The sequence below is a fragment of the Zosterops lateralis genome (assembly GCF_965231275.1).
Source record: "Zosterops lateralis genome assembly, chromosome: 17".
Lineage (NCBI taxonomy): Eukaryota > Metazoa > Chordata > Aves > Passeriformes > Zosteropidae > Zosterops > Zosterops lateralis.
In genome coordinates, this window is record NC_139777.1 from 10657395 (window position 1) to 10684824 (window position 27430).

General features: G+C 49.8%; 1 protein-coding gene across 1 annotated transcript; it reads left to right on the top strand.

Annotated features, from left to right (window-relative positions):
• Positions 1-4568: 4568 nt before the first annotated feature.
• FBXO21 (F-box protein 21) lies at positions 4569-27036 on the top strand (the record flags this gene model as incomplete). Its single annotated transcript, XM_083874267.1, has 13 exons — positions 4569-4783; positions 7236-7371; positions 9487-9581; positions 11264-11385; positions 13040-13186; positions 13681-13814; positions 14082-14218; positions 14982-15158; positions 15863-15995; positions 18330-18520; positions 19436-19593; positions 22647-25375; positions 25459-27036. The coding sequence occupies 12 exons, from the start codon at positions 4569-4571 to the stop codon at positions 22823-22825; spliced, it is 1824 nt and encodes a 607-aa protein (XP_083730393.1). The 3' UTR covers positions 22826-25375; positions 25459-27036.
• Positions 27037-27430: the final 394 nt, after the last annotated feature.

Here is a 27430-nt window from a genome sequence, read left to right on the forward strand (position 1 = left end):
AAAATGAGCCTGGAATCCAAGTCCTCCCAAGATCCAAAATGCCTTCCACACCTGCTGGCTTCAGTGGCACTGGGGATTTTGGCAGCTTGCACAGCAGCAGCAGCAGCAGCAAATTCAGAATATTTTTCCGTGTGTCGGTCCGCGCTTGCACGTGCCTGCAGTGCATGGCTCCAGCAATCCCTGGGAAATCTCCCCTTTCCCAGGAAGATCTCAGCTCCAGCTTCTTCCATGTGGCTGTGTGTGCTCAGCAGGGAGTCAGGGGAGAGGGAGAAAGCTGCTGTTTTAAAGCACTTGGTTCCAGAGGTGAAACAGAATTTAGGAGAGGTCAAAATCAGCTTGGGTCAGCACAGGGAAACCCGTGGGGTATCCAAGCATTGCCATGCAGACCCACCTTATTTTTTCCTGCTGGGAAAATGGAGCAGACTGGCAATTCCTGGCCTCCACCCCTGCAGATGTTTGGCTGTGATAGAAATGGGAACCCTGGAATCACAGGAGTGAAACCCCAGCAGGTTGTGGGCTCAGAGCTGAGCAGTGACAGCACCTCACTGCCAGGGCTGCTGCTCTCCTGCCTTACTCATCCACATCCCACCTGGCCAGATTTTGGGGATGGAGAAGGGAGGAAACTCCTCAAAGTGAACAAATCAAACCCGTGAGCCTGGCCCCCAGAGTTCCTGCTTTATCAGGAGCCTACGGGATGAAGTTTTGCAACCATTCCTCATTCCTGTGGTGAGGAATTGGGCAAGACTCTTGCACCCAAAGCTTTCAGAGCTCTTCTGGGGCTGTGGAAAAGCAGGAACACAGCACTGGGATGCAAAGCAGCTCCTGCCTGTCTCCCTGCAGGGCTGGTGCAGAAATCTGAGAGTGAAAAACACCAGGCAAAGCATTTTCCTTCCAGGGGCATCCTTAATACCTGGAAAATTGAAAGGCTAAATACTGGAAAAGTTGATCTAAGAGAGGAACTAATTCAGGGCTTCTTTTTGTTGCTTTGTTTTCATGTCTTGGCTTTAGGGTGGGGAAAGCAAACAGAGAGCAAACAGCCAGTGTATCAAATTGGGATTAAATCAAACTTTTTGTTCCTACAATAACTGCTAGCGGAGGTTTTTAAAATTTATCAAGGGCCACAAAACAGCCTTAATTAACTGAGACATTAATGCTCCTTGCTTCTGAGCCTGCTTTTTTGTTCTCCTCTCCGTGTGATCGTAGCATGGAATCCTGTCTTAACAAAAGCCACTTCCCAGTAGCCCCGAGGATGTCCAGGAAGAGGAGATGGGGTTGGAGAATCTCCCTGTGAGTGAGATTCAGTGCAAAATCCCTGCTTTGCTAAAATCCTACAATATAGGCAAATCCTCTCAATTCCCAAGGTTGAACTCCCATGCTCTGCTGCCTCGAATTGCCTTTGAAAACCCCGGGCTCTGTGTGCTTTGTGAGCAGTCTGCAGCTTTTCCAGAGTGCACACACAATTCCCCAGGCAGATGAGATGATGACTTTCACCCGGGACTCATCGCTTTCCTGATTGCACAGAGTTAAAAACACCACTCCTGCCAGCTGCCCGGGGATTTTGATATTCAGTGCCAATTAATTTCTGTAATAGGAGCAGGGATTTATCCCCTCGGCTCCCCCAGGCACCTTTAGTCTCAGACTCAAAGGTTGGCTTGGACTCTTTAATTTTCCCGTGGCCTTTTCCCGACGAGCGGCGGTGCCACGATGAGGATGGGGACTGGGCTGGGAAAGGTGGCAGCTTTGGGGCAGGGAACTCCCAAACCTTCCATTGTAAAACCTTCAGATGTGTGTAAATCCTGCTGGGCTGGGCTGGTTGGGGCTCCCAGCCCTGGCTGCTCCCTGCTCCTCGCTGCCCTCGCCTCGCTGTGCCTTCATTCACTGGAGGAAATGAAGAGCCTGGCACTCTCACTTTGCATCCCATCCCAGAGGTGTGTGTGGAGCAGGGGGAGCTCCTTTGGTAGCTGCTTTTTGGTGTGATCCCAGGGTAGCTTTGTGCTGAGGGTGCAGGGGTGGGGTGAGCCCGAGCAGTGTGTGATCCTACCAGTGCTTTAAGCAGCCAGAAACGTGGTTCTTCCCCTACCTCTGAGCTCTCAATGCTGCTAAAATCTCTGCCATTTGCCCCCCGTGCTCCAGCCCCTCTCTCAGACTGACTCTGGCTCTGTTTGCAAGATATCCACGTTGTTCTGAAGCATGCACCTCTCTCTGTATAGTCCCAATCTTCTGATTTTATGGAATACTTATGCCTGTTTGCATTACAGTCAAAATAAAAAAAAATTAAAAAAAGAGTGAACTAAAACCTGGCAATTCTTCTCTCCTCTCTGGGTTTTTAACACCAGAAGGCTGCTCGAGGTCTCTGCTGATGCCTTGGCCTCGCTCTGCTCTGCCACCTGTAATGCCGAGGTGCCAGAAATAGCAGTGACAATCAGCAGCACCTGTTTACCTGCCAGACACAGGCGCTGCCTTGTGAGGTGGCCTGAGTCACAGCATTGTCATTTATCCCCTGTCCTCGGGGGAAATGTCACAGCCCAGCAAGGAGGGCTGGCTGCGTGCAATCGAGATTTGGAGCCTTGGGAACACAGCAAAAGCAGCCCAGGCAGGAGCTGAGAGGCCTGGGAATGGCAGAAAGCAGCCAGGGGAATGAGGCAGGAATATGGATATGGCTTTTCCCACGGGAAAAGGGTTTTTCCCATATAAAGGGGATCCTTCCAGCACTCGAAGGGGGCTTCTTAAAAAAGAGGTTGAGTGATTTTTTAGATGGGTAAGGAATGGCTTCCCACTGCCAGAAGGGAGGGTTAGGTGGGATAGTGGGAAGGAATTGTTCCCTGGAAGGATGGGCAGGCCCTGGCACAGGGTGCCCCCTCTGGATATTGATACACATTGATCCACTTTATTATTAATTATTTTATTATTAATATTTCTACCTATTGATGAGGTGCCCTCTGTGCAGCCCCTCTTAGGTACTGATACACATCTGATAAGGTCCCCTTTGGCCTCCCCCTTTCAGATATTGATACACATTGATGAGATCCCCTTTTGGCACCTCTTGTTTTGATATTGATACACATTGATAGGTCTCCTCTGGGCAGCCCTTTAGGTATTGATACCATGGAGAGGTCCCCTCTGGGCACCCCATATTAGATATTGATACACATTGATGAGGTCCTCCTTTTGGCACCTCCTTTTTGATATTGATACATTTTGATAAGTCCCCTTTAGGCACCACCTCTCAGGTATTGATACACATTAGGTATTGATTAGATAAGGTCCCCTTTGGGCACCCCCTCTTCATTATTGATACACATTAATGAGGTCCCTTTTCAGCACCCCGTTTCCAATATTGGTACACATTCGATAAGTCCCCTTGGGGCTCCTTCTTTTCTATATTAATACTCATTGATAGATCCCCCTGTATACCTCATTTCCAATATTGATACACATTGATGAGGCCCCTTTATGACCCCCATTTCTGACATTGATACACATTGATAGATTCCCCTACATAATATTAATATATTATATAATATTTTCTGTATTAAATACCTTGATGAGGCCCCTTTTTGGCACTCTGTTTCCAATATTGATACACATCAACAGATCCTCCTGTGCACCCCATTTTCAATATTGATACATTATCACTGAAGCCCCTTTTTTGGCCCCCCCTCTTTTCAATATTGATCCATTTTGATAGATCCCCTTTGGACACCTCCTTTCCAATATTGATACACATTGATAGATCCCTTTGTGGCACTCTGTTTCCAATATTGATATGCATTGATGAGTCCTCTTTTTGCTCCCCCCCCCCCCTTTTTGGCTATTGATACACATTGATGACGCCCCTTTGGGCATGCCCTGTTTGATATTAATACACACTGATAGATCCTCTCTGTGAGGATTTCCGATATTGATCACATCGATGAGGTTCCTTTTTGTCACTCTGTTCCCAATATTGGTACACATTGATGAAGCCCTTTTTTGGCACTCTGTTTCCAATATTGATACACATTGGCGAGGTCTCTTTTAGGCCTCCATTTCCAGTATTGATACACATCAATGAGGTCCCTTATTGGCCCGTGTTTCCGATATTGATGGGCATCAGTGAGGCCCCTTTTTGGCACTCCGTTTCCAATATTGATACACATTGGTGAGGTGCCTTTTTGGCCCCCATTCCTATATCGATACACATCTATGGGGCCCCTTTTTGGGACGCTGTTTCCATTATCGATACCCATTGATGAGGTCCATTTTGGGGCCTTGTTTCCAATACTGACCACATTGACCAGGCCGCTTTCTCCAGCGGCCCCAACACTGTTCCCAACACTGACCCCACTGGCGAGGTCCTTTTTGGGCCCCTGTTCCCAAGACTGACCCCACTGGCGAGGTCCCTTTCGGTTCCCGGTACTGACGACCCCGCCGTGCCCGGTCCCGGTCCCTCCCGCGCTGCCCGTCACTTGTCAGACGCTCCCTTGGCGCGCTCTGCGCTGGGCGCCGCGGCCGCACTTTGCGGACGCTCCCCGGGCCGCCCCTCCCCGGAAGCGCCGGCGGCCCCGGAGCGCAGGTAAACAGCCAAGATGGCGGCGGAGGCCGCGGGCCCGGCGGGGCCCGGCAGCGGCGGCGGCAGTGGAGGGACGGGCCTGACGGACCTGCCGGGAGAGCTGCTGGAGCTCATCCTCTGCTGCGACGTGCTGGGCGCCGCCGACATCGGCCGCGTGTCCTGCACCTGCCGCCGGCTGCGCGAGGCGTGCCAGCCCCGCGGCAAGGTGTGGCGGGAGCGCTTCCGCCTCAGGTGGGCACCGCCGCTCGGCCCGGGGGGGAGCGGGCACCGCCGGCCTCCAGCGGCACCGGGGATGGCGGGACCGGCCCGGCCTGGCCTGGCCTGGGGGGTGGCGTGTGCCCGGGGCGGTGGGAGTGCCGCTGTCCCCGCCCGGTCCCCCCGTGCCTGCCCGGCGGCTCCTCACGGGCTGAGCCCGCGGTGCTCCGGACGGGTCCCGGGGCACGGAGCGCTCCGGGTGGGCAGGGAGCTGTAAGTGCCGCGGGCAGGGACACCCTGCTCCAGGTTTATCCAGCCTGGCCTGGAGCACTTCCAGGGATGGGGCAGCCGCAGCTCCTCCAGGCTGTCCCGCACTGCCCCGAGGATTTCTCCAAGGCTGTCTCTCCTCCCAGACCCCACGGGGAGGGCCGGGCTGAGCCTGCTGCTCGCAGGGGACCCCCTTGCCCAGAGAGCAGTTTTATAGCCGTGTCCACAGCGGGGCACGGGGATCCCCTGCATTCCCAGGCCCAGCCCGGGCTCTGGCAGGGGAACCAGGCACTGGGGTTGTGGACTGGCCTCCCTGAGCCCTCCAGGAGCTTCCAAAACAGCAGCCGAGACCCATCTGAGGAGTGATGCTGGACAGCAGAGAGGGGTTTATTCATGAGAATTTGGGGAGAGCTCCTCTCACAGATACCCAAATCCTTGGACTGGGGTTTTGCTGCTGTGTTGTTTGCCCCAGGGTGCTGTGCTCAGTGACACTGTTCACATTTTGGCTGGGGCTGAAGGGTGGGTGTGATGTTGGTGATGCTGTGCTGGTTCCAGCAGTCCTGGAGGCACCTCCCCTCATCCCCGAGGCTGTCCAGGGGAGCACCTGCTCGTCTCTTACCTGCTTTTGGCACAGGAAAAGCAGCAGAATTGCTTTCTCTGAGTGCCAGCTGGCTCCTGGAATTCAGCACGGCCCAAAAGTGGGGATTGTTCCCTTTTTATGGTGAGGGAAAAGCTGCTGAACAATTACAGCTTCCCCACTCCACCAAGACATGGCTCTGGGGTTGAATTTCACCAGTTCAGTGGCTGCAATTCTGCGGGTTTCAGCCTGGTTGGGATCCAGCAGCTGGAATGGGATGTGGTGGGTGATTGGCACACACTGCTCTCCTCCTCTCTCCCTGATAATGGAATTTTTGGCAGGAGGTTTCACCCTGACCTTGCCATTCTGGCTGGATTCCATCATGGCCAATGGCGCTTTCATCTTCCTAAAATTCCCACTGTTCTTCCAACCCATGAGATTCTCGTTTCTCATCCCAAAATAAAGGCCTGTGATGGTTATTGGGAGGTGGCTGCATTTCAGCAGTAGCTGAAGGGCCAGAGACTCATCAGGAGGGAGGTTGTTATGTAATGTGAGGTTATTTGACTTTATTTTGTGAAGGAAAATGGCAGGGGAGTTTTGTTATTAACCAGCAGTGAAATATCTTCCAGGTGTGGTTTGGACACTGGTAATGATTATTATACAGGAGGAGTGATTTCAGTATTTGGCAAATTAAATATATAAATAAATATATATAACCTGAAAAGAAACTAAGAAAACCTGTGGAGCTGAAGGAAGATATTTTGTCTAAACCAGTAATAATGAACAGCATTTCAAAATGTGGAATAAATCCCCCAGCGAATGAAAAGAAACCCCTTTTCTCTCAGCTTTCTTTCCAAAATATTTCCATCTGTGCTGATTCTTGTTCATGTTTCTCACACAAGTGATCCTGGTGTCTTCCCAGCAGCAGGGATTGCAGTGCTGGCACATATTTTATGGCACAAAGCTGTGTTGTGGCACCACACACCCACTTTATTCATAAAGGTGCTGCTCACAGCCCCCAAAACATGCCCTGAAGTTGGATTTTCAGCTGAACCTCAAAATTCTGAGTAAGCTGTGAAATGTCTCAGTGAAGGAGGGTTTTTTTACAAGAAAACTGGGAGACTTTGGGGTTTTTTCTTCAAACAATTATTTTTTGTCTCCAAACCAAACTGCAGAAGCGTTTAGCTGTCACAGTCTGACTTCAGGATTGTGTTTTCCTCCCGTGGCCGTTGCCACCAGCAAGGGCAGTGGAGGGGGCTGTGTTTTGTGCAGCCTTTTAATGAGCTCCCCGAGGTGGTAGGAAGAGCACAGGACAAAGAATTCCCCTCCTATTCAGTGCCAGGTTGGCTTCCACGTGACACTCCTTTGTGGTAAACTCTTTTAATTATAAAACTGGAGCACTTAGGATGTTTAGGTACTGAGATCCTGCCGTGGGAGCCTCGGAAGGTTTCAGGAGAACTTGCTTTTAAATAATCATTAACACACAGCTGCAATCGGGGAGTTGTGCTTTGATGTCTGAGGTAATTGAATGCAGTTTAAAGCTGGGCGGTGTCTGGGAGCTCCTCAGGTGGTTGTGGAGGTTCTCAGGGGTGTGAAATATTGATGATGCTGTTGTTCTGTGTGTGTGTGTGTGTGTGTGTGCAGGTGGCCGTCCCTGCTGAAGTACTACAGCCACAGCGACAGTGTCAGCTGGCTGGAGGAGTACAAGGCGCGGCACAACGCGGGGCTGGAGGCACAGAGGATTGTGGCTTCCTTCTCCAAAAGGTTCTTCTCAGAGCATGTGAGTCCTCCTCTCTTTGTGTGTGTGTGTGTGTGTGTGTGTGTGTGCAGCAGCCTGGCCACTTGTCTGATAGAATCATTAATAAAATTGTTAATGGAATCATTGAGGTTGGAAAACACTTCCAAGATCAAGTCCAGCCACTGAATTGTCCCTAAGCACATCTTCAGGTTTTCTGAGCCCTTTGAAGGATAGTGATTGTACCACTTCCCTAATCAGCTTCTTCCAGTGCTTGACAACCCTTTCAATTAATCAGTTTTTCCTAATTTCCAACCTAAACCTCCCCTGGAGCAGCTTGAGGCTGTTTCCTCAACACTGCCTGAGTATTCACATCACCAGGGTGTATTCTTGAAAAATTCTTAGATCTTTCAAAAGTTGTTTATTTCTTAGGAGGGTTTTGCCCTTTTAGAAAAGTGTTTATTTAGTGTTTATTATTATTTATATTAGGAAAAGGTTCTTTTTCCCCCAGAGGGTGCTGGCACTGCCCAGGCTCCCCAGGGAATGGGCACAGCCCAAGGATGCCAGAGCTCCAGGAGCCTTTGGACAGCACTGCCAGGGATGTTGTGGGATTTTTGGGATGTTTGTGCAGGGCCAGGAGTTGGACTGAATGATCCTTGTGGTAGCTCAGGATATTCCATGGTTCCATAATAAATCAATGATCAATACTTTTTATTAGTTTCTCTTGCCCCTCTCTCCACATCACCTCAGCTGTGCAGTCAGAGATTTTGTATTTCCTGATTTAGTGTGAAAATGCTGAAGCACAGCCAAAAGGGGAGAGAGTTCCAAATGCAGAGGTGTGTGGAGTGCAGCACACTCTGGGATTGCATTCAGCCCTAGAAGCTCTTTGCTTTTTGCTGGGAGTCCAGCCCTGGCTCTGGGGATTCTGGAGGCCACAGAGTTTGTTGACACAGAGCACAGCTGCTGTTTCTGGCTGCAGACCTTGTGCAAGGACGAGTTCTGAGAGCTGTCACAAGCCCTTTGAGTTCAGGAGTGAGGCACAACGGGGCCACTCAGTTGCAAAGTGTTGTTTTTGAAGTTCTCCAGCCAGCCATGACCCTGAGGTGCTTCTGTGTTCACTGGGGAAGAGGTGAAGCTGTGATGTCTCACACTGACGTGCCCATGGAACAGGAGTTACTTGGTTGTTTGCTTAGTAGATGCCTGTGGATTTTGGCAAGTGTACAGCTGGGTCAGTCTGGAATTCTGTCAAATAAGTATAAAAGCTGCCTGTAACTTTGGCTGAATTCAAAATTCCACACAGGAGCCACTGAACAGCCCCCTTTTATGGCTCCTGTGCAAAAGGAAGGCAGCAGGGCCAGGTGGGTGTTTGGTGTCCCCTGGCTGCTCTGTTCTGCAGCAGCCAGGCATTTGTCCCTGGAGAATTGTCAGAGCATTGACTGGGAGAAGCTGCTCCTGGATTCCTTCTGTTTTAATCATGTATGCAAAAACTATGGAGAGAGCATTAAGCAGTGCCCAAAGGCCTCATGATGAGAACCATCTCCTGTGGGGCCAGAAACTGCAGCTTGATTCCCTGCTCAGAACTGAGAGGAAGAGACTTTCAAACCCAGAGATGAGCCCATACCCTATGGTGAAAAGCTTGAAAGCCTTTTTTTTTTTTTTTTTTTTTTTTTTTTTTTACAGTTCAGCCAAAGTTTTATAAGTAATTCTGAATTCTGGAAGAAAATAGCTGTTCTGAATTTAGATGCAGAAGTGGTTGTTGCAAAAAATAAAGGCTCCTGCCTCTTCATTCTTTCACCCAGGATGAATCTCCTGCACAGGGGGGTGTATGGAGAGGTTCAGTCAACCACAAGCAGAAGTTGATTCCACCTTAAAATCACTTTCAGCTTGTGCCCACCATGCATAAATGTGATTCTGCTGGTCCTGAACTCAGCATCACAGCCCTAAATGCTGTAGAATTTGGCCGAAATTGCTGTAGGATGTTCCTGAGGCTCTCTGTGGAATAATAAATCCATGAGTACAGACTGTGAGTATTGGGGGAGCAGGACATTTTTAAGATCTTCTGTAAATTTTAAAAAACAGGACAGATTTGTTTTTGAGGCTGTTTCTGAAGCTGTGGGAGGATCTGTTGTGCTGTGCATAACTCCTTGTCTGCTTTGGCAGGTGCCCTGTGATGGGTTCAGTGACATTGAGACTCTGGGCTGCCCCAGCCATTTCTTTGAGGATGAGCTGATGTGTATCCTCAACATGGAAGGAAGGTAAGAGGGGGCTGAGAACTGGCAGGGATTTCCCTCTTTCACCAGTCCAAGGGGGAAAATGCCCTGGTTAATGTCTGACCTCAGCTTCTGCCCTTGGTCACTCATTAAACAACACCCCCAGGCTTGCTGAGGTCTGACTGGAGAACACATTTGGTATATCCAGAGGAAACCATGGAAACCTTGTCCCATAGGAAGAGGATCCTCTGGCTTTGTGTTGCTTTTTGTTGTTTATTTCCTTGCCAGCTCATGGCATCTCTTGGGACATATCCCATGCACCCTCATCTCTGCCTCAGCAGTTCCCATCCTCTTGTCCCTCTTTGATTTAAGCCTAGATCAGTTTGCTGAACTGATTTGCAGGATTAGGCCAGAGCACCAGAGGGAAGCAGGAATCCTTCAGGATTGCCACCATGAATCCCTGCACCATGAAATTCCAGCTTTTTCTTTCCTTTCCTGAGCTGGAGTAGGTTGGTCCAATTTTTGTCCCCAAAAAAAGCAACTGAATTAAATTCAGCCACTGCAAAATTTGCAGTTCTGTAAATTATTCAGACAGGTGGTAAATAAAATTCCTGGATTTTATCTGCCTGGGTAATCCCATCACCTTGATTAACACTGGGCAAGATGAGTAAGTTTATCTGAAGGTTTTATTTGCTTTATCTGAAGCTTTTTCTGCTGGTACCACCTACCCAGGCTGGGTTTGGTGTGATACAAAGCTGTGATAAATGTCCTTAATGGAGCCTAATAGCCTTGATTAGAGGGACTGTTAATAGAGCTTGAAAAAACCCAACTGGAATGGCAATCATCTCATTTTTGCCTTTTCCCATCCATTTTATTGCCTCCTCTGTTTGAGCTGGGCCTGAGCATCTCTCATTTGACAACTGGTTAAAAAGCTTTTGAGGCTTTGCAGTGGCCAAATGCCTCCTCATAAAGCAGAATTGATGCTAATTACACCCTGATTAAGCTGCAGTCATTGCCATTCAGGAGCATTAGGCTAAATCATTTCCCTGGAAGATATCCCAATAAAGCAGTTGTCCCTATTGTGGATCCCAGCTTATTGGAGCAAGATAAAATATTATGAGATTTGGTTGCCCTGCTGTCCAGGAGGATGGAGAGGCTTTAGAAAGTGGTGGGGCTTTACTGTAAAAAGTTTTGGAATTGTATAATATACAGAGCAACTGTTGATCTCCTCCTGCCTTTTCAGAGCTACAGAGTTGGTTTTCCCCTGGGGAATTTTGTTTTTCTTGTGCGTGCTGTTGGACTCACATTCGTGTCCCTCATCAATGTATTTTTAATGCTGAGAGGATCCTTTAGGAGTGGCTCTGGAGAGATGCAGTCAGACACAGAGTAATGTTTTATGAATAAAGTATAGGATTTTAATCAGATATTCCTGAGCTCCTTTAATTAGGATCTGTGTTGTTTCCCATGGCAGTGTATCTTCTCAAAATGATATATCAGTGATGGGATGAAAATTGGAGATGATAGGAGCAGTGTTTTGCAAGTTGTGTGGCTTTTTATGATAAATTCCTCTCAACATTCCCCTTTTGGGTTGACTTTCAGTGACAGTGCTCCTTGAGAAAAACAATAATCTAAACTCTAAACTTGTACTCACCAGAAAACTTAAACCAACTGTTTGCCCTTCAAATACCTATTTAAGAAATTGCTTCTTCTTGTGTTTAACTGTGCAGGAAAGGTCTCACCTGGAAGTACTATGCAAAGAAAATTCTCTATTTCCTACGGCAGCAGAACATACTGAAGAACCTGAAGGAGTATCTGCAGCGGCCCACGGAGCGACAGTCCTTTCTGGAGGGTGAGTCCTTGGCAGAAAGCCCAGCTAGAGCACCTGATGGCAGCTCTCCATCATGCTTTGACTTGCAAGGAGCCTGCCTGGCTCAGATTCCAGCAAGCCCTTGGCTAATGACTCAGAATTCAGGTTGGCTTTGGGATGTGCCTGGAATCCTTCCCGTCCCGCAGCAGCGTTGTCAAAATGCCAGGGTGGCAGCAGGTGCTGTCAGTGCTGTGTGCTTGGAGAATCACCCCTGGACAGCTGGGCTGAAGGCAGGAAATGGTAAAACACTGGAATCTTGAACAAGGTGCTGAGAAAATGAGCTGTAGCTCAACATCCTAATTACTGGCATTGCTGCTGTGGCCTCTGGGCTGCATTCAGCTGAGCTGATTCCCAGTCAGCTCCCTGCTTTCCCCTTTCCCAGGAGCTCCTCAGATGAGGGCAGGGAGCAAGCAGAGGGAATTGTGGCCTGAGCACTGGGAGTGTCTCAGGAGCTGAGTACTGGACTTTGATGGGAAACAAATCCAAGCCCAGTCACATGGTGGAAGGGCACTTACATCTGCTAAGAAAGAAAAAGCTCTTTCTTCTGCTTCTTCTGCTCTTCATGTCCTCAGTCTCCTGAGCATATGAAGGACATGTTCTCCTTCTCTTTTCTGAATGGCTCAGAAGCTGCCAGGGGCTGTAAAAGAGGCCCTTCTTCTTGGTACACACTCCAAAATGTCCCTGAAAGAGGACAAAAGAGGCTGTAACACTAAAGCTGGTTCTTGGTACCGTAATAGATTTTGAAAAAGGGGCTGTTAGAGCAAGAAGGGAAAGCAGAAAGTGGCCTTTTGTAGAAAAAAAAAAAACCAAAGTAATTATGAAAAATAGTCAAGTAGGTGATTTGTCTGCCATGAAGGTGCCTTTGGAGCACCAGCAGGAAGCTTTTTGGGCATTTTCACCTGGTCAGCACAGGGAACACTTTGGGAGGACAGAAAGGAGACAGGGCCCTGCTGAATTCCTCGATTTACAGGCCTGTCATGGATATGTTGACAAAGCCATGTAGGAGGCTGGAAGAGGTGTGGTCCATGCAAAATCCTTCCAGCTGATTCCAAGGTTTGAACAGAAGGAGGCTTTGGAAAGACCAGAGGTGCCAAGGAGAAGGTTCTGTGAAAAGGAAGTGTTTTCCTGCAGGGGCTTGGGCAGGAGCAACAGAAAAGAATCTGCTGTTCTGTGTTGTGTTAGGAAGATGGAGAGCAGGTGTGGAAGAGGAAGATGAATGTAGCAGACAAGGAAGTGATGAACAAGGATGATATGGAGGATGTGACAGGGAGAGGTCAGAGCTGAGGCAGTTTGAGTGAAGCTGGGATTGTTTCAGGCTCTGAATAAAAATCTCTGTACGTTGGGGAGGTGCCAGGGGCTGCAGTGTGAGTGCAGAGCTGGTCAGGCCTGATCCAGCAGCATTCCTCCTCAAGGCACAAATACCTTCCAGCATGGTGAGAGGGGAATACTGAGTTCAGCTGGTAATTTTTCATGTCAGCTCATTGTCTGCAGTTTGTGTGACAAATCCAGCAGGTTTCACACACAGAGCTCTGCTGTTCTGCTGCAACCACTCACTGCATGCCTGGAATGCAGAGCAGGCAAAACCAAGCAAAGAAAAAACTGAAGTCCTGTTTCTTATGTAGTTTGTTTTTTCCAGGTGCTGTGTTGATTGATCAGTACTGTAACCCCCTGTCAGACATCTGCCTCAAGAGTGTCCAGGCTCAGGTGGACGATATCACGGACAAGGTGCGCAAAGTGCTGCGGACCAAGAACCCCAGGCACCCCAGCTTGGCTTCCAAGGCAGGTACTGTACAGAAATGTGCTTTCCTGCAGAGCCTTGCTGCACCCCTGCATGGCTCAAACAGCTGTGGAGTTGTGGCAGCTTAAAGAGCTGTTGTTTTTATCCCCTGGCAAGCAGAATTCTGACATTTACTTAAGCTGTCATTCAAGAAACAGCTGTTCAATAGCCCAGGGTTCAGTCTCTCTGGTGCTAAAAGAATTGGGAGGGGAATTCCATTTTTTCCTATTTGTCCCTGAGATTTTATTAGTCCTGTTATCTATAGCTGAGCTGTGGGACTGGGAAACAACCTCTTTCCTGCCAATCTCAGAAAATGATCACTAGAAAGGTGCATGTTTATCATCTCCAAAGGTCAGGCAGCATCTTGTTTCTTGGTTTTATAAACACTGAATAATTTCTGGCTTTCAAGGCGAGACTGAGCCTGCCCATGTGATGATTTCATTGTATAAGGTTGAGTGCTCTTGTTTTCTCAGTCTTTATTTCACTGCATGTGTTTCCAGGAGAGGTTCTCGTTCCAGAAGTGGAACTTCAGAGGCAGGTGCTTGATGCCATGAACTGTGTCCTGTATGAGCAGCTGAAATACAAAGGGAATGAGCTGGATTACTACAACTCCCTGAATTCTTACATTCACCAGGTATGTGTGTGTTAGGCAAAAACTGGGAGGCTGCAAGGCTTGAGGCACTTTATTTGTCTGAATGTAGCCAGACAAATAATTCTCTGTGAAGAGCAACTCTTAAATAAATAAGAGCAGTTCTTAAATAAATAAGAGCAGCTCTTAAATAAATATATCATCCTTCAGTGCATATTCTGTCAAGTTGTATTTTGAGTTGTGAAATTGAAACCCTTGAAATTTGTTTTTCTTAAATCCCGCCTGTGTTTTTGTCACATTTTTCTCCCCCAGGTTTTGATCCGAAGGACAGGAATTCCCATCAGTTTGTCTGTGCTTTATTTAACAATTGCCAGGCAGCTGGGAGTCAAACTGGAGCCTGTCAACTTTCCCAGCCATTTCCTACTGCGATGGTGTCAAGGGAAAGAAGGGTGAGTGACATGCTGAACTATGAAATTGTGCCCACAGTGACAAAAACCAGAAAATATTTACAGCTCCAGACCTGTGTGAGAGTGTTTAATTATGTTCCATCTGCTTGTACAGAGGGAAAGATCAGGTCTTTAGGAAAGCTTTCCTAGAACTCAGTTACTGAGTAGTAACAGATTTCCTGCTTTAGAGCTAGAGGAGAATGTTTAATTATTTTCTATCTGGAATTATAACTATACAGAGGGAAAAATCAGATCTTTAGGAAAATTTTCCTAGAACTCAGTTCTGCTGCTGAATGGTAACAGATTTCCTGCTTTAGACCTAGAGGAGAATGTTTAATTATTTTCCATCTGGAATTATAATCTATATAGAGGGAAAAATCGGATCTTCAGGAAAGTTTTCCTAGAACTTAGCTGCTGCTGAATGGTAACAGATTGCCTGCTCTAGACCTAGAGGAGACTATTTAATTGTTTTCCATCTGGAATTACAACCTGTACAGAGGGAAAAAATCAGATCTTCAGGAAAGTTTTCCTAGAACTCATGCTCATGTTCATACTGTTGAATGGTAACAGATTTCCTGAAATAATAATATCCATGAGGTGATGTGAGAATTATGGAAAAGAGAGAAGGTACCAGATAGACTCTGTTTAAGAAGGAGCTGAGGGATGAAGGACACAGGTTGAAAGTGCTGAGGGAAGAGCAGAAACAGCAAATCCTGCTTTACCACAAGACCCTGAGCACAGTTTGGTCTCTTTGCTGCCTCTCCAGGAGCACAGACATTTTTGACTACACCTACATCGACGCCTTTGGGAAGGGGAAGCAGCTGACAGTGAAGGAGTGCGAGTACCTGATCGGGCACCACGTGACTGAGGAGTTCTATGGGGTGGTCACCTCCAAGGAGGTCCTGCAGCGCATGGTGGGGAACCTGCTGAACCTTGGCAAGAGGTGAGCTGGGGATCCAGACCCTGGGGAAAAGGACCCAGGGTGCTTTATCTGCATATCCAGTATTGGTGCTTCCAAAAGGTGTCACTCACCTCGTCAGAGCCTGGAAATTCTGTGTGCCACAAGGCGTTGGGTGGGTGCTTTCAATCACTTACATCTGAGTGGAAACAAAAATATTGAGTGAAACTAGTTCCTCTCAAGAAAATAAACAAGGTGTTTTATTTTCTCTGGGAAAAGCTGATGGGGACTGTCCACCTTATGAGCAGAGCCTTTTTCTGTCATGTGTTAAGCACAACCCCCATGTTCAAATGAGCATTTTCAGAGATACTGTTGGTGTGCAGAACATTAAGTTTTGTTTTCAAATCCTCCTGATAATCCCTTTCCCAAGCAGCCATAGGCAGACTCACAGGAGTGGAAGGATTGTTTTAGGTGTCAGGGGAACAAAAGGAAATGTCTTGGAGAGTGGATTCTCCATGTGGGATTATCTGACCAAGGAGAAGAGCAGTGGGTGGGAGGGCAGAGTTCAGTGATCAGTTGTGCAGTGCTTTTCCTTGTAGCAGGCTGATGTGGTGAGTGACAGTCCATGCTGCAGTCACTGTTGGGAGCCTGCTGTACCTGCAGCATTGTTTTGGGGGCTCCCCCTGTCCCTGGGAGCTCTGGGGACAGGGTTGCAGAGCCTCACAGCTGAGTTTCCTTTCTGCTGGCAGAGAGAGCACTGACCAGTCCTACCAGCTCCTGAGAGACTCCCTGGACCTGTACCTGGCCATGTACCCAGACAATGTGCAGCACCTCATGCTCCAGGCCAGGTTATACTTCCACCTGGGAATCTGGCCAGAAAAGGTACTGGGCACTCAGGGCAATGTTTTGGGGAAGGCTGAGCACTATTAACACTGGGTTATTGATTTTTGGGCTATCTCAGCCTGCATTACAGTCTGCCACAAGTTGTATCTGTAATGAATGCAGCTGGAGGAGTTCTCACATTGCAGGGAATCAATTTGAAGCAGGAAGAGTGGATGATTCTTGCCTGCTTGTCCCAGGGAAGACTTGGGAGCAGCCTTGAGTCATAATTTATGATTTACAGCTTGTCTTGCAACCAAGACTGTGGACTGTGAGTTATAAGAGCATCTTGTTTGTTCTGTGCTAAAACTCCTGCTGGGCTCCTGGAAAAGGCGCAATTACCTTATCAGAAAACTTTAGGAATTTATCTTCTATAAATAAAATCAAAGCTGTGCTCCCAACCTTGTCCACACAGTCTGTGGCTCTTGTGAAAAAGCAGCTTGATATTCCTGTCCTTGGAATTCCTTTTCCTTCAGGGTAACAACTCCAGTCCTTTTATCTTGGGAGTGTGGGAAAGAAGGTGCTGAGATTTACAGGTTGATCATCCAAGGCTTTCATTGGAGAATCAGAAGGCACAGGGAAGAGCCTGTAACTCAGAAAAATCTGATTTTTTTTTTTTTTAATGTGTCACTGCAGCACAGAGGTTTTCCCTACTCTAAATTACCTGTGCTGGTTCAGTGGAGCCTGTGCCAGTTCCACTTGTCAGGTTTGGGAAGGGAACAGGAGTATTGGCTGGACAGCTGGGCAGAAAGCAAAGCTCTTCCCACCAAATCAACTGGAACAGGATGGCTGGAGAAGCTGCCTCCTTCCCTTTGAAGAACAAACTGTGCTAAGCTTGGCCTTCCTTTTTTTATGGCAGCAAATTTTAGGGTCAGCACAGAAAAACCAGCACCAAAAAACTGTGTGGGAGAGACTCACTGAGCTGAAATGGCATCTGGACATAACTAGGGAACACTGAAAGATCTTCCTGCCCCTTCCTGGCACTCAGGGGCGTGTTTGGAGAGCACCAGACTTGGATTTGCAGCCCCTCAGAACACATCAGCCAACCCCAGGGCTGAGTTTTACTGAGTTCTCTGCACCAGATGAGATGGAAATGAGCAATTTGGATTTTCAGGATTGCATCCAGTCGTTCCAGGCTGTCAGGCAGGGCGGCAGCTAACCAGAGAGAATGCTGTATCTGACAGGACACGATGTACCAGCTTTGACAGGGCCTGCCAGATTTATAGATGGGTAGGAAATCTAAAAAGTCCTGCAGAGCTACACATAATGCTGCCCTAAACATTTGTAAATAACAGTAAATAAAATTCCCAAGAATCTCTGACAGCTGTGGTTACTTCCTTCCTTTAGGATTTTTCAGGATTTATTCTTAATGGAATTAAAGTGGCCAAGAAGCCTGGGCTGTGTTTCTTCTCATGAATTACTAACCTGTCCTTTATTTAAATTGATTTTCCTCGGTTTTTGGCTGCTGTTCATGCTGAACAGCCTGAGATTTCCATTCCTCTTCTGCTGCTGCTCTGAACTTAATGACCAAACCTATGCTCAAGGAGACAATCCTTTTGCCAGGTGCTGCAGTGTGGCAGATTTTGGGAGCTGAGGTGTTTGATGTTGAGACAGATACGTGTCTTTTCCCAGTATGTTTACACAACAGGTTGGGTTGTTTTGGTTTTTTTTCCTTTTCCTTTCCTTTCCTTGCTTTTACCAAAAAATTAAGATTTGCTTTGCCTGCCTCTTACAAACTCGGCAGCAGATGCTCTGATGTTGTGCCAGAGGGTGTTGGGAGGTTGGAATTCTGGATCTGCCGACCTTGCTGCTTTGTGTTCTTTAGTCATCCTGAGACAAGCAGCTTTTCTGTCTTGTTCCCTGTTCCATGATAGAGCATCATGGAGGTTATTTTCATTTCCTCCTGTGCTGCCCTATTTTAGCTCCTCACAGGCCTGCTGAGAAGCTCTTTTAAGTTAAAACATTAGTTCTCAAGAGCAGCAGAAGTCACCTGGAATCACTTCCTAGCGGCATTTTGGAACACTGGGAACTGCATTCTCATGACCAGAAACCTTCAGATGCTCTGTGGGCACTAAACAGGATGTGATGAACTCGTGGGGCTGAGTTTTAAGGAGCTGCTGTGCTCTCCAGTGCCTTTCCTTGGAAGCTGGGAGCTTTACAAAGAGAAAAGGAGTAAGGATGGTCTCTGTGCAGGCTGAACATGAAGCTGTAGCAGAGAACGGTGTGGAAGAGGTTGTGGCAGATCTCAGGGCATTTTATGCAATATATCTGTATGTGTTCATGAGCTGTGCTGCTGCAGGGACATGTCCTGAACATGTTTTTGCTGTGGTTTGGAAGGTCCTGGACATCCTGCAGCACATCCAGGCCCTGGACCCTTCCCAGCACGGGGCCGTGGGGTACCTGGTGCAGCACACCCTGGAGCACATCGAGCGGCGCAAGGAGGAGCTGGGCCCCGAGGTCAAGCACCGCTCAGATGAGAAGCACAAAGAGGTTTGCTTCTCCATTGGGCTCATCATGAAACACAAGAGGTGAGCTTGGAGCCTTCCCCACAGTCAGCAGAGCAGAAGGTTTGAGATGACAGCAGTGAGACGTGGTTTTAGTGCCAAGGTGGAGTGGGAAATGCCGGACACGTGTGTCTGTCCCGTGCAGGAGAATGGGGACAGCTCTGTGAGTGCCTGGAGACAGCAAATGTTTGCACTGCAGAGAGCCTGACTCGTGTGAGTCATCCCCTGTCACACAGGTAACATCCCCACAGCACAGAGCTCTCCAGGAAACAGGAGCAATCACTTAATGAGCAGCTATGCAACAGAGTCAACTTCAAAATCGATTCTGGTATTCCCAGGACAGTTTATGGATATTTCCCTGTTCCCTCTCATTCCCTGTTCCTGCCTGCACTGCTCTGCCAGAGAGCCAGGCCAGCACTGTGTTGCTTTGGCCACTCCTCTGACTCACCAAGACATCCACAGCATATCTGAGGTGCATCAGCAGTGACAATTCCAACACCTCACAATTAATCCCATAAATATTCTGTAAATAATGATGGGTTTGTTCTCAGTGTTGGGGTTGCCCCATCTGTGTGATGAGCACAGGAGTAGCTGCACAGCCCAGCAGGATGATTGATTTCCCCTTATTTCTTCCTTCCTCTTCTGGCTGCTGACTTCTAGGCTCTTCCCTATTCTCTTTTCTTGCTCACATTTGATTTTTCTTTGTCTTCAGCTGTTTAGTCCTGTCTGTTTATCCAGTCATTCATAGTCATTTCCCTCCACCTCAAAATACAAACACAAAGTCTTTCTAAATTGTTTTTTTTTTCTTCCCTCCTGTTCCTCTCCTCCTTGTGCCAGCTCTCAGGAGGTCCCTATCCTGTTTGTGCTCTGTTAATCTTGAGGAAAAAGAGCTGTCTCTGGAGTTTGCACAGCCTTTGTGAATGCAATTTCTTTAACCAGGTATGGCTACAACTGTGTGATTTATGGCTGGGACCCTGCCTGCATGATGGGCCATGAGTGGATCCGGAACATGAACGTGCACAGCCTCCCCCACGGCCCCCACCAGCCCTTCTACAACGTCCTGGTGGAGGATGGCTCCTGCAGATACGCTGCCCAAGGTGAGCAGGGGCTGCTGTGGGCACCCTCTACCCACACCAGGACGAAGGGATCCTTAATTGATAATTAAGTCTGGTTAACAAGAGTTATAAAGGTGGAAATTATCTGAGTTGTGGCCTGCTCTTGTTTGCTCCCCATGAAATCAGCACTGCTGGGATGGATATGAAGGCCCACTCTGGTGTCATCTCTTCTTGCCCCAGAAGTGTTTTGGACACTCTTGTGGTGTGAGCCTTGATTGCTGCTTTGAAAGAAATAATTCAGCTTCTGCTGAAGGCTGAAGGTCTGTCAGCAGCTCCTGACAGCTGTGACAGGACCTGGAAATGGGATTTAGTGAGGGGTTGCTGGTCAGGACATGGCTGTGGCCACTGTCACAGGATCCCAGGGAACACAGGTAACCTGGCTGTTAGTGCCACCTTTAACCAGAACAAAAATTAATGTCTCTTCACAAGTGCAGGAAAGTGTAGAAATCTCAATGTCACATGTGCCTTATGCAACAAACCATAAGAGGAAACTCTTGTCTGGTGGTCAGAGTGTGTGGTTGGGGTACATGAAGAACTGTTAAGCTGAGGTTCTGAAAAAAAATTGTAAAAGAAAAGCACATCTCTGAGTCTGTACATTGTAAAAATGTTCATTTGCCTCATGTTTGTGTTCCCCCTGTGACAGGGAGTCCCATCCAGGCAGGGCAGATATGGTGTGTTTGGCTAAGGGAAGATGTGGAAGCTGCTGAAGGGAAAATGCTGTCCAAAATGCCCTTCCCCACACCCTTCCCTCATATTCTGGTCCCCTGAGGGTCACAAGAGATGTGACAAGAGGTGGTTTTACAAGCAGGGACACTCTTCCCTCTGTAGATTTAAGATGCAGGTGTTTCCCACTGTCCTGAGAGTGGCTTTTTTATATTCAGAAGCCCAAAAAGATGAAGTTGCAAGGCCTGGTGGCTCAGATCAGTCAAGGCTTGGCCTCAGAGAATCTTAAAACTAAAAATTCTCATGTGCCATGGGTTGATATTAAAATATGCATCTTGGTAATTACCTAATCAGGTAATTGTCCTCAGTGCTGCTGGGGCTGAGTCATCACTTATCTTCAGTTTAATGATGTTTAAACAAACAGAGCCCTGTCTGGTCCCACAGTTGTTGCAGGGTAGGCTGACACTGTTATCTCTGTGTAGGAGACACTGTTATGACTGCATCTCTGTGGCCTCCAAGAGTTCTGCTATTGCTGGGGAAAAGTGAAGGGTTTGTTCTTGCTGCTATTGATAGCCCCTCTAAAACATCCTCAGATCATTTGGGGAGGATTATTTCATATCCTCCTGACCTGACTCTGGGGAGGGAGGGAGAGTTTTTTACTGAAAGAATCCTAAACAAATCCTCATGTGCAGTTTAATTTAACCAGCTCAGAAATAACTCCAAGCTTATTATAGATAAATGTACCTCAGTTTGAGGCCTTCCTGTAAATCTGTGGGTTGAGTGCAGCTAATTCCAGAACTCCTGTGTCATGCAGGGAGTTTGGTACCTGTCCACTCCTGGCTGTGTTTTGTTTGCTTTGTGACAACACAGGAGAGAGATCTGTGGCTCAGAACTGCTCGTCAGCACCTTTGGGAGGCTCCCACCTTGTGCTGAACTTGCCTGTGTCAGCCTGTTCCCCCTGCCAGCTGCAGCTGCATCCCTGCAGCTCCCCATCCTCCCTGCAGCTCCCTGAGCACAGCTCCCCATCCCTGCAGCTCCCTGAGCACAGCTCCCCATCCCTGCAGCTCCCTGAGCACAGCTCCCCATCCCTGCAGCTCCCTGAGCACAGCTCCCCATCCCTGCAGCTCCCTGAGCACAGCTCCCCATCCCTGCAGCTCCCTCAGCACAGCTCCCCATCCCTGCAGCTCCCTCAGCACAGCTCCCCATCCCTGCAGCTCCCTGAGCACAGCTCCCCATCCCTGCAGCTCCCTGAGCACAGCTCCCAGCTCAGCCATGCTGCTGCAGAGCATTCAGCATTCAGCAGTGCAAACTGTTTTCCGCAGTGGTGCAGTATCCAAAAAGGTCCTTTGCAAGCCTCTAGGACTGCAGCAGGCTGCTGAGGCATGGAAAGCTCTGGTGCTGCTGGCTGCACACCCTGACGTGCTGCAGCTTCAAAGAGCCTGCATGGATTAATAGGAATTCTCTGCTCCCAGTAATGAACTGGATTTCAGAGACAGATTATTCCTGAATGACATTCTCTGCACCCCAGCTCATTCCTGCCCTGCCCAAAGTCAGCCTTTGATCCTGATGCAGCTTTTTTTTTTTTTTCCTAGCTAATACTACCTGTTTTATCTGGCACTGTGCTGGAAAAAATGACATCATTTGGGGAGTGCTGCAGGGCTCCAGCCTGTGGGATTTACTCCCAGTCCCTGCTCTGTGCAGACACTGCAGAGCAGCCCTTGGCCAGGGTCACCTTTGGGGTTCAGTGTTGTTTAACTCTTGTGCCTTATCAGCTTATCTGGAGGTTATCAGGTTATTCTGGGAAAGAATCAACGTGTCCTTCTTAGGGACTTTCACTTGGCTTGGGGAAGTTTGGAGTATGGGAAGTTTATTTTGCTGGAGGCAGATGCTGGGCCTTGGCATGGTGGAAACACAGGCTGAGGGAGGAAGCTCTTGGCTCCTCTGCCAGGACAGCCTTGTGCAGGTGGGCTCACCTTGGAGCATTTGAGGGGGATTTCTCCTAAAGCTGATCCCCCAAGGGCTGTGAGGGATTAGAGGAGCAGAGCTCAGTGCAGCAACTTCTCCCTGTGCTTACAACCGAGTCTTGTGACCAGCAGAGTGGGAGCAGCATCCTGCTCCTCCAGCCTAATGCCAGGCGATCCCAGGCATAAAACAGTTCCCATGTCCCTGCTCAGTGGGGACATCAGGTGAGGCTCTGTGAGCAATCACACTGACTTGCTCTGCCCATTTTCCTCCATTGGGGTATTTTTTTCCTTTCAAGCACCAGATTTGGTGTTTCTAGAAACACAAGCAAGGCCTGAGAGAGGCCCAGGGCTCACTGCCTTGCAGCAGCTGTTGCTGTGGTGGTAACTGCTGCTTCCCTTCCCTCACAGAGAACCTGGAGTACAACTCTGAGCCTCGGGAGATCCCTCACCCCGACATCGGCCGCTATTTCTCCGAGTTCACCGGCCTTCACTACCTGGCAAACACCGAGCTGGAAATTCGGTACCCGGAGGATTTGGAGCTCACCCGAGCCACAGTGCAGAAGATTTACAGCTCAGGCAAGGAGTGAGTGCCAAAGGCAGCCTGGGGACAGAAGCAGCTGGAGTGTAGCTTTACCCTCTCTGCAGAACTTGCGTGGGAAGCAAGTTTGGTGACAATCCTTTGGCTTAATGCATTGAAAACTGCATTGAACTTGGAAACTGGTGCTACAGCATCTTCCCGTTGTCTGCCTGCCCATCCTGGCCCAAAGGCACAGGGACACTTTGGTACTTGAGGCCCAGCAGGAGGATCTTGCAGGGACAGCTGAGCCAGGAGCATTGTCCTTGGGAGAGATCTGCACATTCTACTCCTCCTGTGGTGGCCTTAGAAGGTCAACACAGTGAGATCCTAGTGTGGAGTATGGAGGAACCCCTCTCTTCCAGAGAAGGAAGTTGCTTGTCCTGGCACTATTTTTGTTTGGCTGTGTCTGGTTTGAGTGTCTCTATCCCGTGCAGGCGATAGTTTTTAAAGTCTCTCATGTTTCTGTTGTCTTCTCCAAGTCTGAATTTTTGGGTCAGGCATTGCTTCACCTCTGTAGTCTGATTGTTCCTAGAGCTACTGTTCCAGTCCTGAATATCCTTCTGGGCCTGGCAATACCCCTCTGGGCCTGGAAAAGAGCTCCAGGCACAAAACCAGCAGCAGTGAGGCTCGTGGGATGGCGAGCAGTGCTGACCCTGGGGCCCGGTGGCCACACCTCACTGATGGCAGAGACTCTGAAAGCAGAGGAGGAGCTCCTGGCCCTTTTCCATGCCTGCTGAGCACACCCAGCCCATGTCCTGACCTTGTTTTTCGGTCTGTCCGTGGTGTGTGTCCAAGGTGGGATCTGTGGCACAGCCGTGAGTGTTCCCAGGAGGATTTGGAACCTCGAGGGGATGTTTGGTGGGACCTGGAGGGCAGTGCCGGAGTGACTTTGATGGACACGGAGCTGCCAGCTCCAATTCTTTTCTCCAATAGGTATTTATGCAATACAGTGGGATGATGACTGGAACCTGGCCATCCCTGGAGTCAGCCAAACCATTATGGAGGCAAGATGTTAATTCCTGCAGCTTGAGGCCTTCTTCCTTGTTGCCAAAAGAAAATGGATTCTGGGGGGGCAGAGACTTGGCTGCCTGCAAGGGAAGAAAGAGCTTTAGCAGCTCGAGGCACACGACTTTTAACCTTGACTTCAAGGCCCAGACAGAACCACTGCAGAAGAGGTTTTCCTCTGGGCTCAGGGGCTGTGGGGTGCAGAGTGACACAGTGTTTGTGCATATCTTTGTGGTTTCTGAAGCAGTGTGTGTAGAGTAGCTGCAGCTCGTGTCTCCTGTCACTGTCCACTTGCAACACAGTAATTCTTCTCTCCGAGCTGACAATTAGGGCCCTGTAGAGGTAGGTGGATGCTCTTTAGTCTCTTATGCACTACAGGTATCTCCACATGGAATCACAGCCCTCCTCTCCAGCAATGCCTGCCCTGCATGTCACCTCCTGCAACCCTGAGCACTGGTTTGGTGTGGAAATAAATGCTGAGAGCCCAGCTCTTTGGTGGTGGTGGTCTGCAGGGATCTGGGGCTCCAGGAGGAGCAGCCTGTGGGGACAGTGTGAGGAATGCTGAGGGGGCTCTGCCCCAAGCAGAGCTCTGGCTTTAGAGTCAGAATCCCTGAATGATTTGGGCTGGAAAGGACCTTAAAGTTCCTGTTGTTCCATGGGCAGGGACACCTTCACTATCCCAGGTCTGTACTGATATGAACTTGGAGGGAGGGAGGAGTTTCCATTGAGGAGCAGGGTAGAGAATCCTTGGGCAAAATTCAAAAAATCCATTTCATGTTCTTGAGGGTTGGAGCAGACCCCAGCCCTCCAACCTGTTTTGAAAAGGATCCCAAAAGATTCCTGGCAGGGATTCAAGGCTGGGAATGGGGGTGGTGAGTCCCAGGGTAGCTGAGAACGGGCAGAGCAGGGCTTGGGTTCCCCATTTCCAGCAAGATTCCTGGGATTTTGTGCTCCCTCCTGTTGCCATCTGGGCCTCTGTGCAGTGCATGCAGGGAATTACAGAGCTCAGGGGAGCACGAGGAGCTGCCTGAGGTACAGCCCTGCCATAAAAGAGCCACAGGAGCCAACAGAAGGCACCCAGAGTTTCCCTGGGAACTGGCCAGTGCTTCCCAACCCACCTGGAAAGCTGCTGGGAGCTTCAGGGCTCCCAGAGCAGCCAGCAGGGCCCTTCCTGTCCCTCCTTTGGGGCCACTCTCTGCTCATGCCCTGAGAAGGGTATGGAGGAAGTGTGCAAGCTCTTGCTCACCACAGCCTGGTGTGGCCTGGGGTGCAGAGGAGACAGCCTTGGGTACTCAGGGCAGCCATGGAACTGAATCCTCATCCCTCTGGTAAGAGTTTTTGGAGGAACTGTGGCCTCAGACAGCTCTGCCTGCTCTTGGTGCTGCCCACATCCATACCCGGGCTGTGGGTGTTGGAGTCACCCAAAGCACCAACACACTCTTGGAGGTGCCAAATTTGGAAAACATGGGGCTGTTCCAATGTGTTTTCCACACAACCTCAGCCCAGGAGCCAAGTCAGATTTTGGGATTTGAGACAAACCCAAAGGGAATGGTGAGTTCCCTTGGTTTCCCATTTGGGAAGGGTGTCCCCACTGCCTCCAGTGCTGTTTGCCCTGGGTGAAGTCTTTGTCTTGGTGAGGAGAAACTCACCTGTGAGCACCTGCTGCTGTGGGAGGCCTCAGCCTGGCATCCAGGGTGGCCAGGGGAGGCTGGAAACCCCCAGGATCTATCCAGGGTGGCCAGGGAGAGCTGGAAACCCCCAGGGTACCTCTGTGTCCATGCTGGAAGAGCCTCTTGGAATGCTCCTGGGTTCCCACAGGCTGCACATCCACATTCCAGCGCTGTGGGAACACCTCTGTGGGGTGGTGGGGTGACATTTGGGGTTTGCCTGTGCCCCTTCAGCTCCTGGCAGCACAGGCACAGTCACCTTTTCCCAAGCAGACAGCAGTGGATCCCAAAAGCTCCCTGTGTCTGTGAGTGACGTCTGGATCTGTGGTGTCCGTGTTCATGGTGGTGCTGATCCCTGGGGATTTGTCCTGTCCTGTCTGTGTGGAGCTCTCCCAGGAAGGTTTGTGTGGCTTTCTGGGGAAGGTGGAATTGCCTCCCTTCTCTCCCACCAGGTGCAAAGCCTGGCCAGGTCACTCCTGTGCAGTGCCAAAGTCCTCGGGAGCAGGGAGTGAATTCCCTGCAGTTCCTGCCATGTTCTCCCTTCCCTTTCCATGTCACCTGTCCTGGGGACAGAACAGCCACGGTTAACAGCTGTCGCGTTAAAATCCAGAGGGTGAAAGAAAAAATACAGAATGGGGGAAGAGGAGTCTGGGAAGGGGCAGGAAGCGAGGAGTGCTCACTGTCTGGGTGGTAAGGAAAAGCCAGGGCTGGTTCTGAGCTTTGCCACTGGATGTTGGCACTCAGTGATGTTCCAGGCACTGCCATTCCCAGCCCATGGGCAGCAGCATCCCTGGGAGGTTTGTCCACCCTTGGAGCCTTGGTCTCCGTGTGCTGCTGCTCCAGGCCAGGCCCAGGAGCTGCTGGTGCCCTCCAGCAGCCAAGGGGCAGGGAGGGACAGCGCCTGGATCCTCTTGGGAAGGGTTTCCAATCCCTTTGGAGCCATCCTGGTACGCAGGGACACACCGAGAGCACCGTGACACAGCCAAGGGCCGGGAGTGAGGCTGCTGACAAACCATGCAAGTTTGTCTCCAATCCTTGCAAGAAAACCAAGCCTCAGGACCCTCCAGCCCTGCCTGGGGCCAGGGAGAGCTGCGTCCTCTGGGGCAGGAGGATGAGGAGGAAAGGGCTGCTCTCGGCTGGAGAAGGGTCCCTGGGATCTCCTGCTCCCTTCTAGGCCACCTCCACCTGCACATGAGCTGGCTCCAGGTGCTGTCCTGGCCCATTCTGGGATATCCAGGGATCTCCCAGCCCTGTGGGCCCTGCCTGCCTCCCTGCTGGCCATTCCCCCATGGGGGACAAGGGGCTGTGTCAGCAGGGACAGAGTGCTGCATGTATTTCCCCCCTCTTGCCCTCCTCCTACTCCCACCTGGAATTGCCTGGGCTGGGCAAAATTCCACATTGGATTGAAAACTGCTGGCCCAGGAATGGAGGGTGAGGAGCCCTGAGCCCCAGGGCCCCTGACACTGGTGGCTGAGGTTGCAAGATGGGGACGTCTCTCCTTTCCCCGTTTTTATTTATAAACAGGTATTTTCCTGGACAGCTGGAGGCTGGAAATGATTTCATCCCTTTCCTGTTTATATTTGGCTTTAAACAAATAAACACCACTGACTTGCTACCTACTGCCGCGGTGTGCTGTGCTCTTCGAGCTGCTCCCAAACCTCTGCCTTCACCCCTGGAAGGGCTTTGCTCTTCCCTGTGTCCATGGGGGAGTGACGTGCCCCTGCCAGTGCCAGAGGGAGATGGTGACAGAATCCCCCGCTCTGCCCCGGCTCTGCCCCCGCTGCCTCCTGGGGAATCCCCCCGTTATGGGGCTCCTGGGTCACCTCTGCGCGTCCCCTTTGTCCCTCCCCGCCCGGGGGGGCACAGCCGGGCAGTGCGGGGCCTGGGGCAGCGGGGGGGTTCAGGTGGGAGCTGCTGCAGGGTCTCCGTGGGGAGACCCCGGC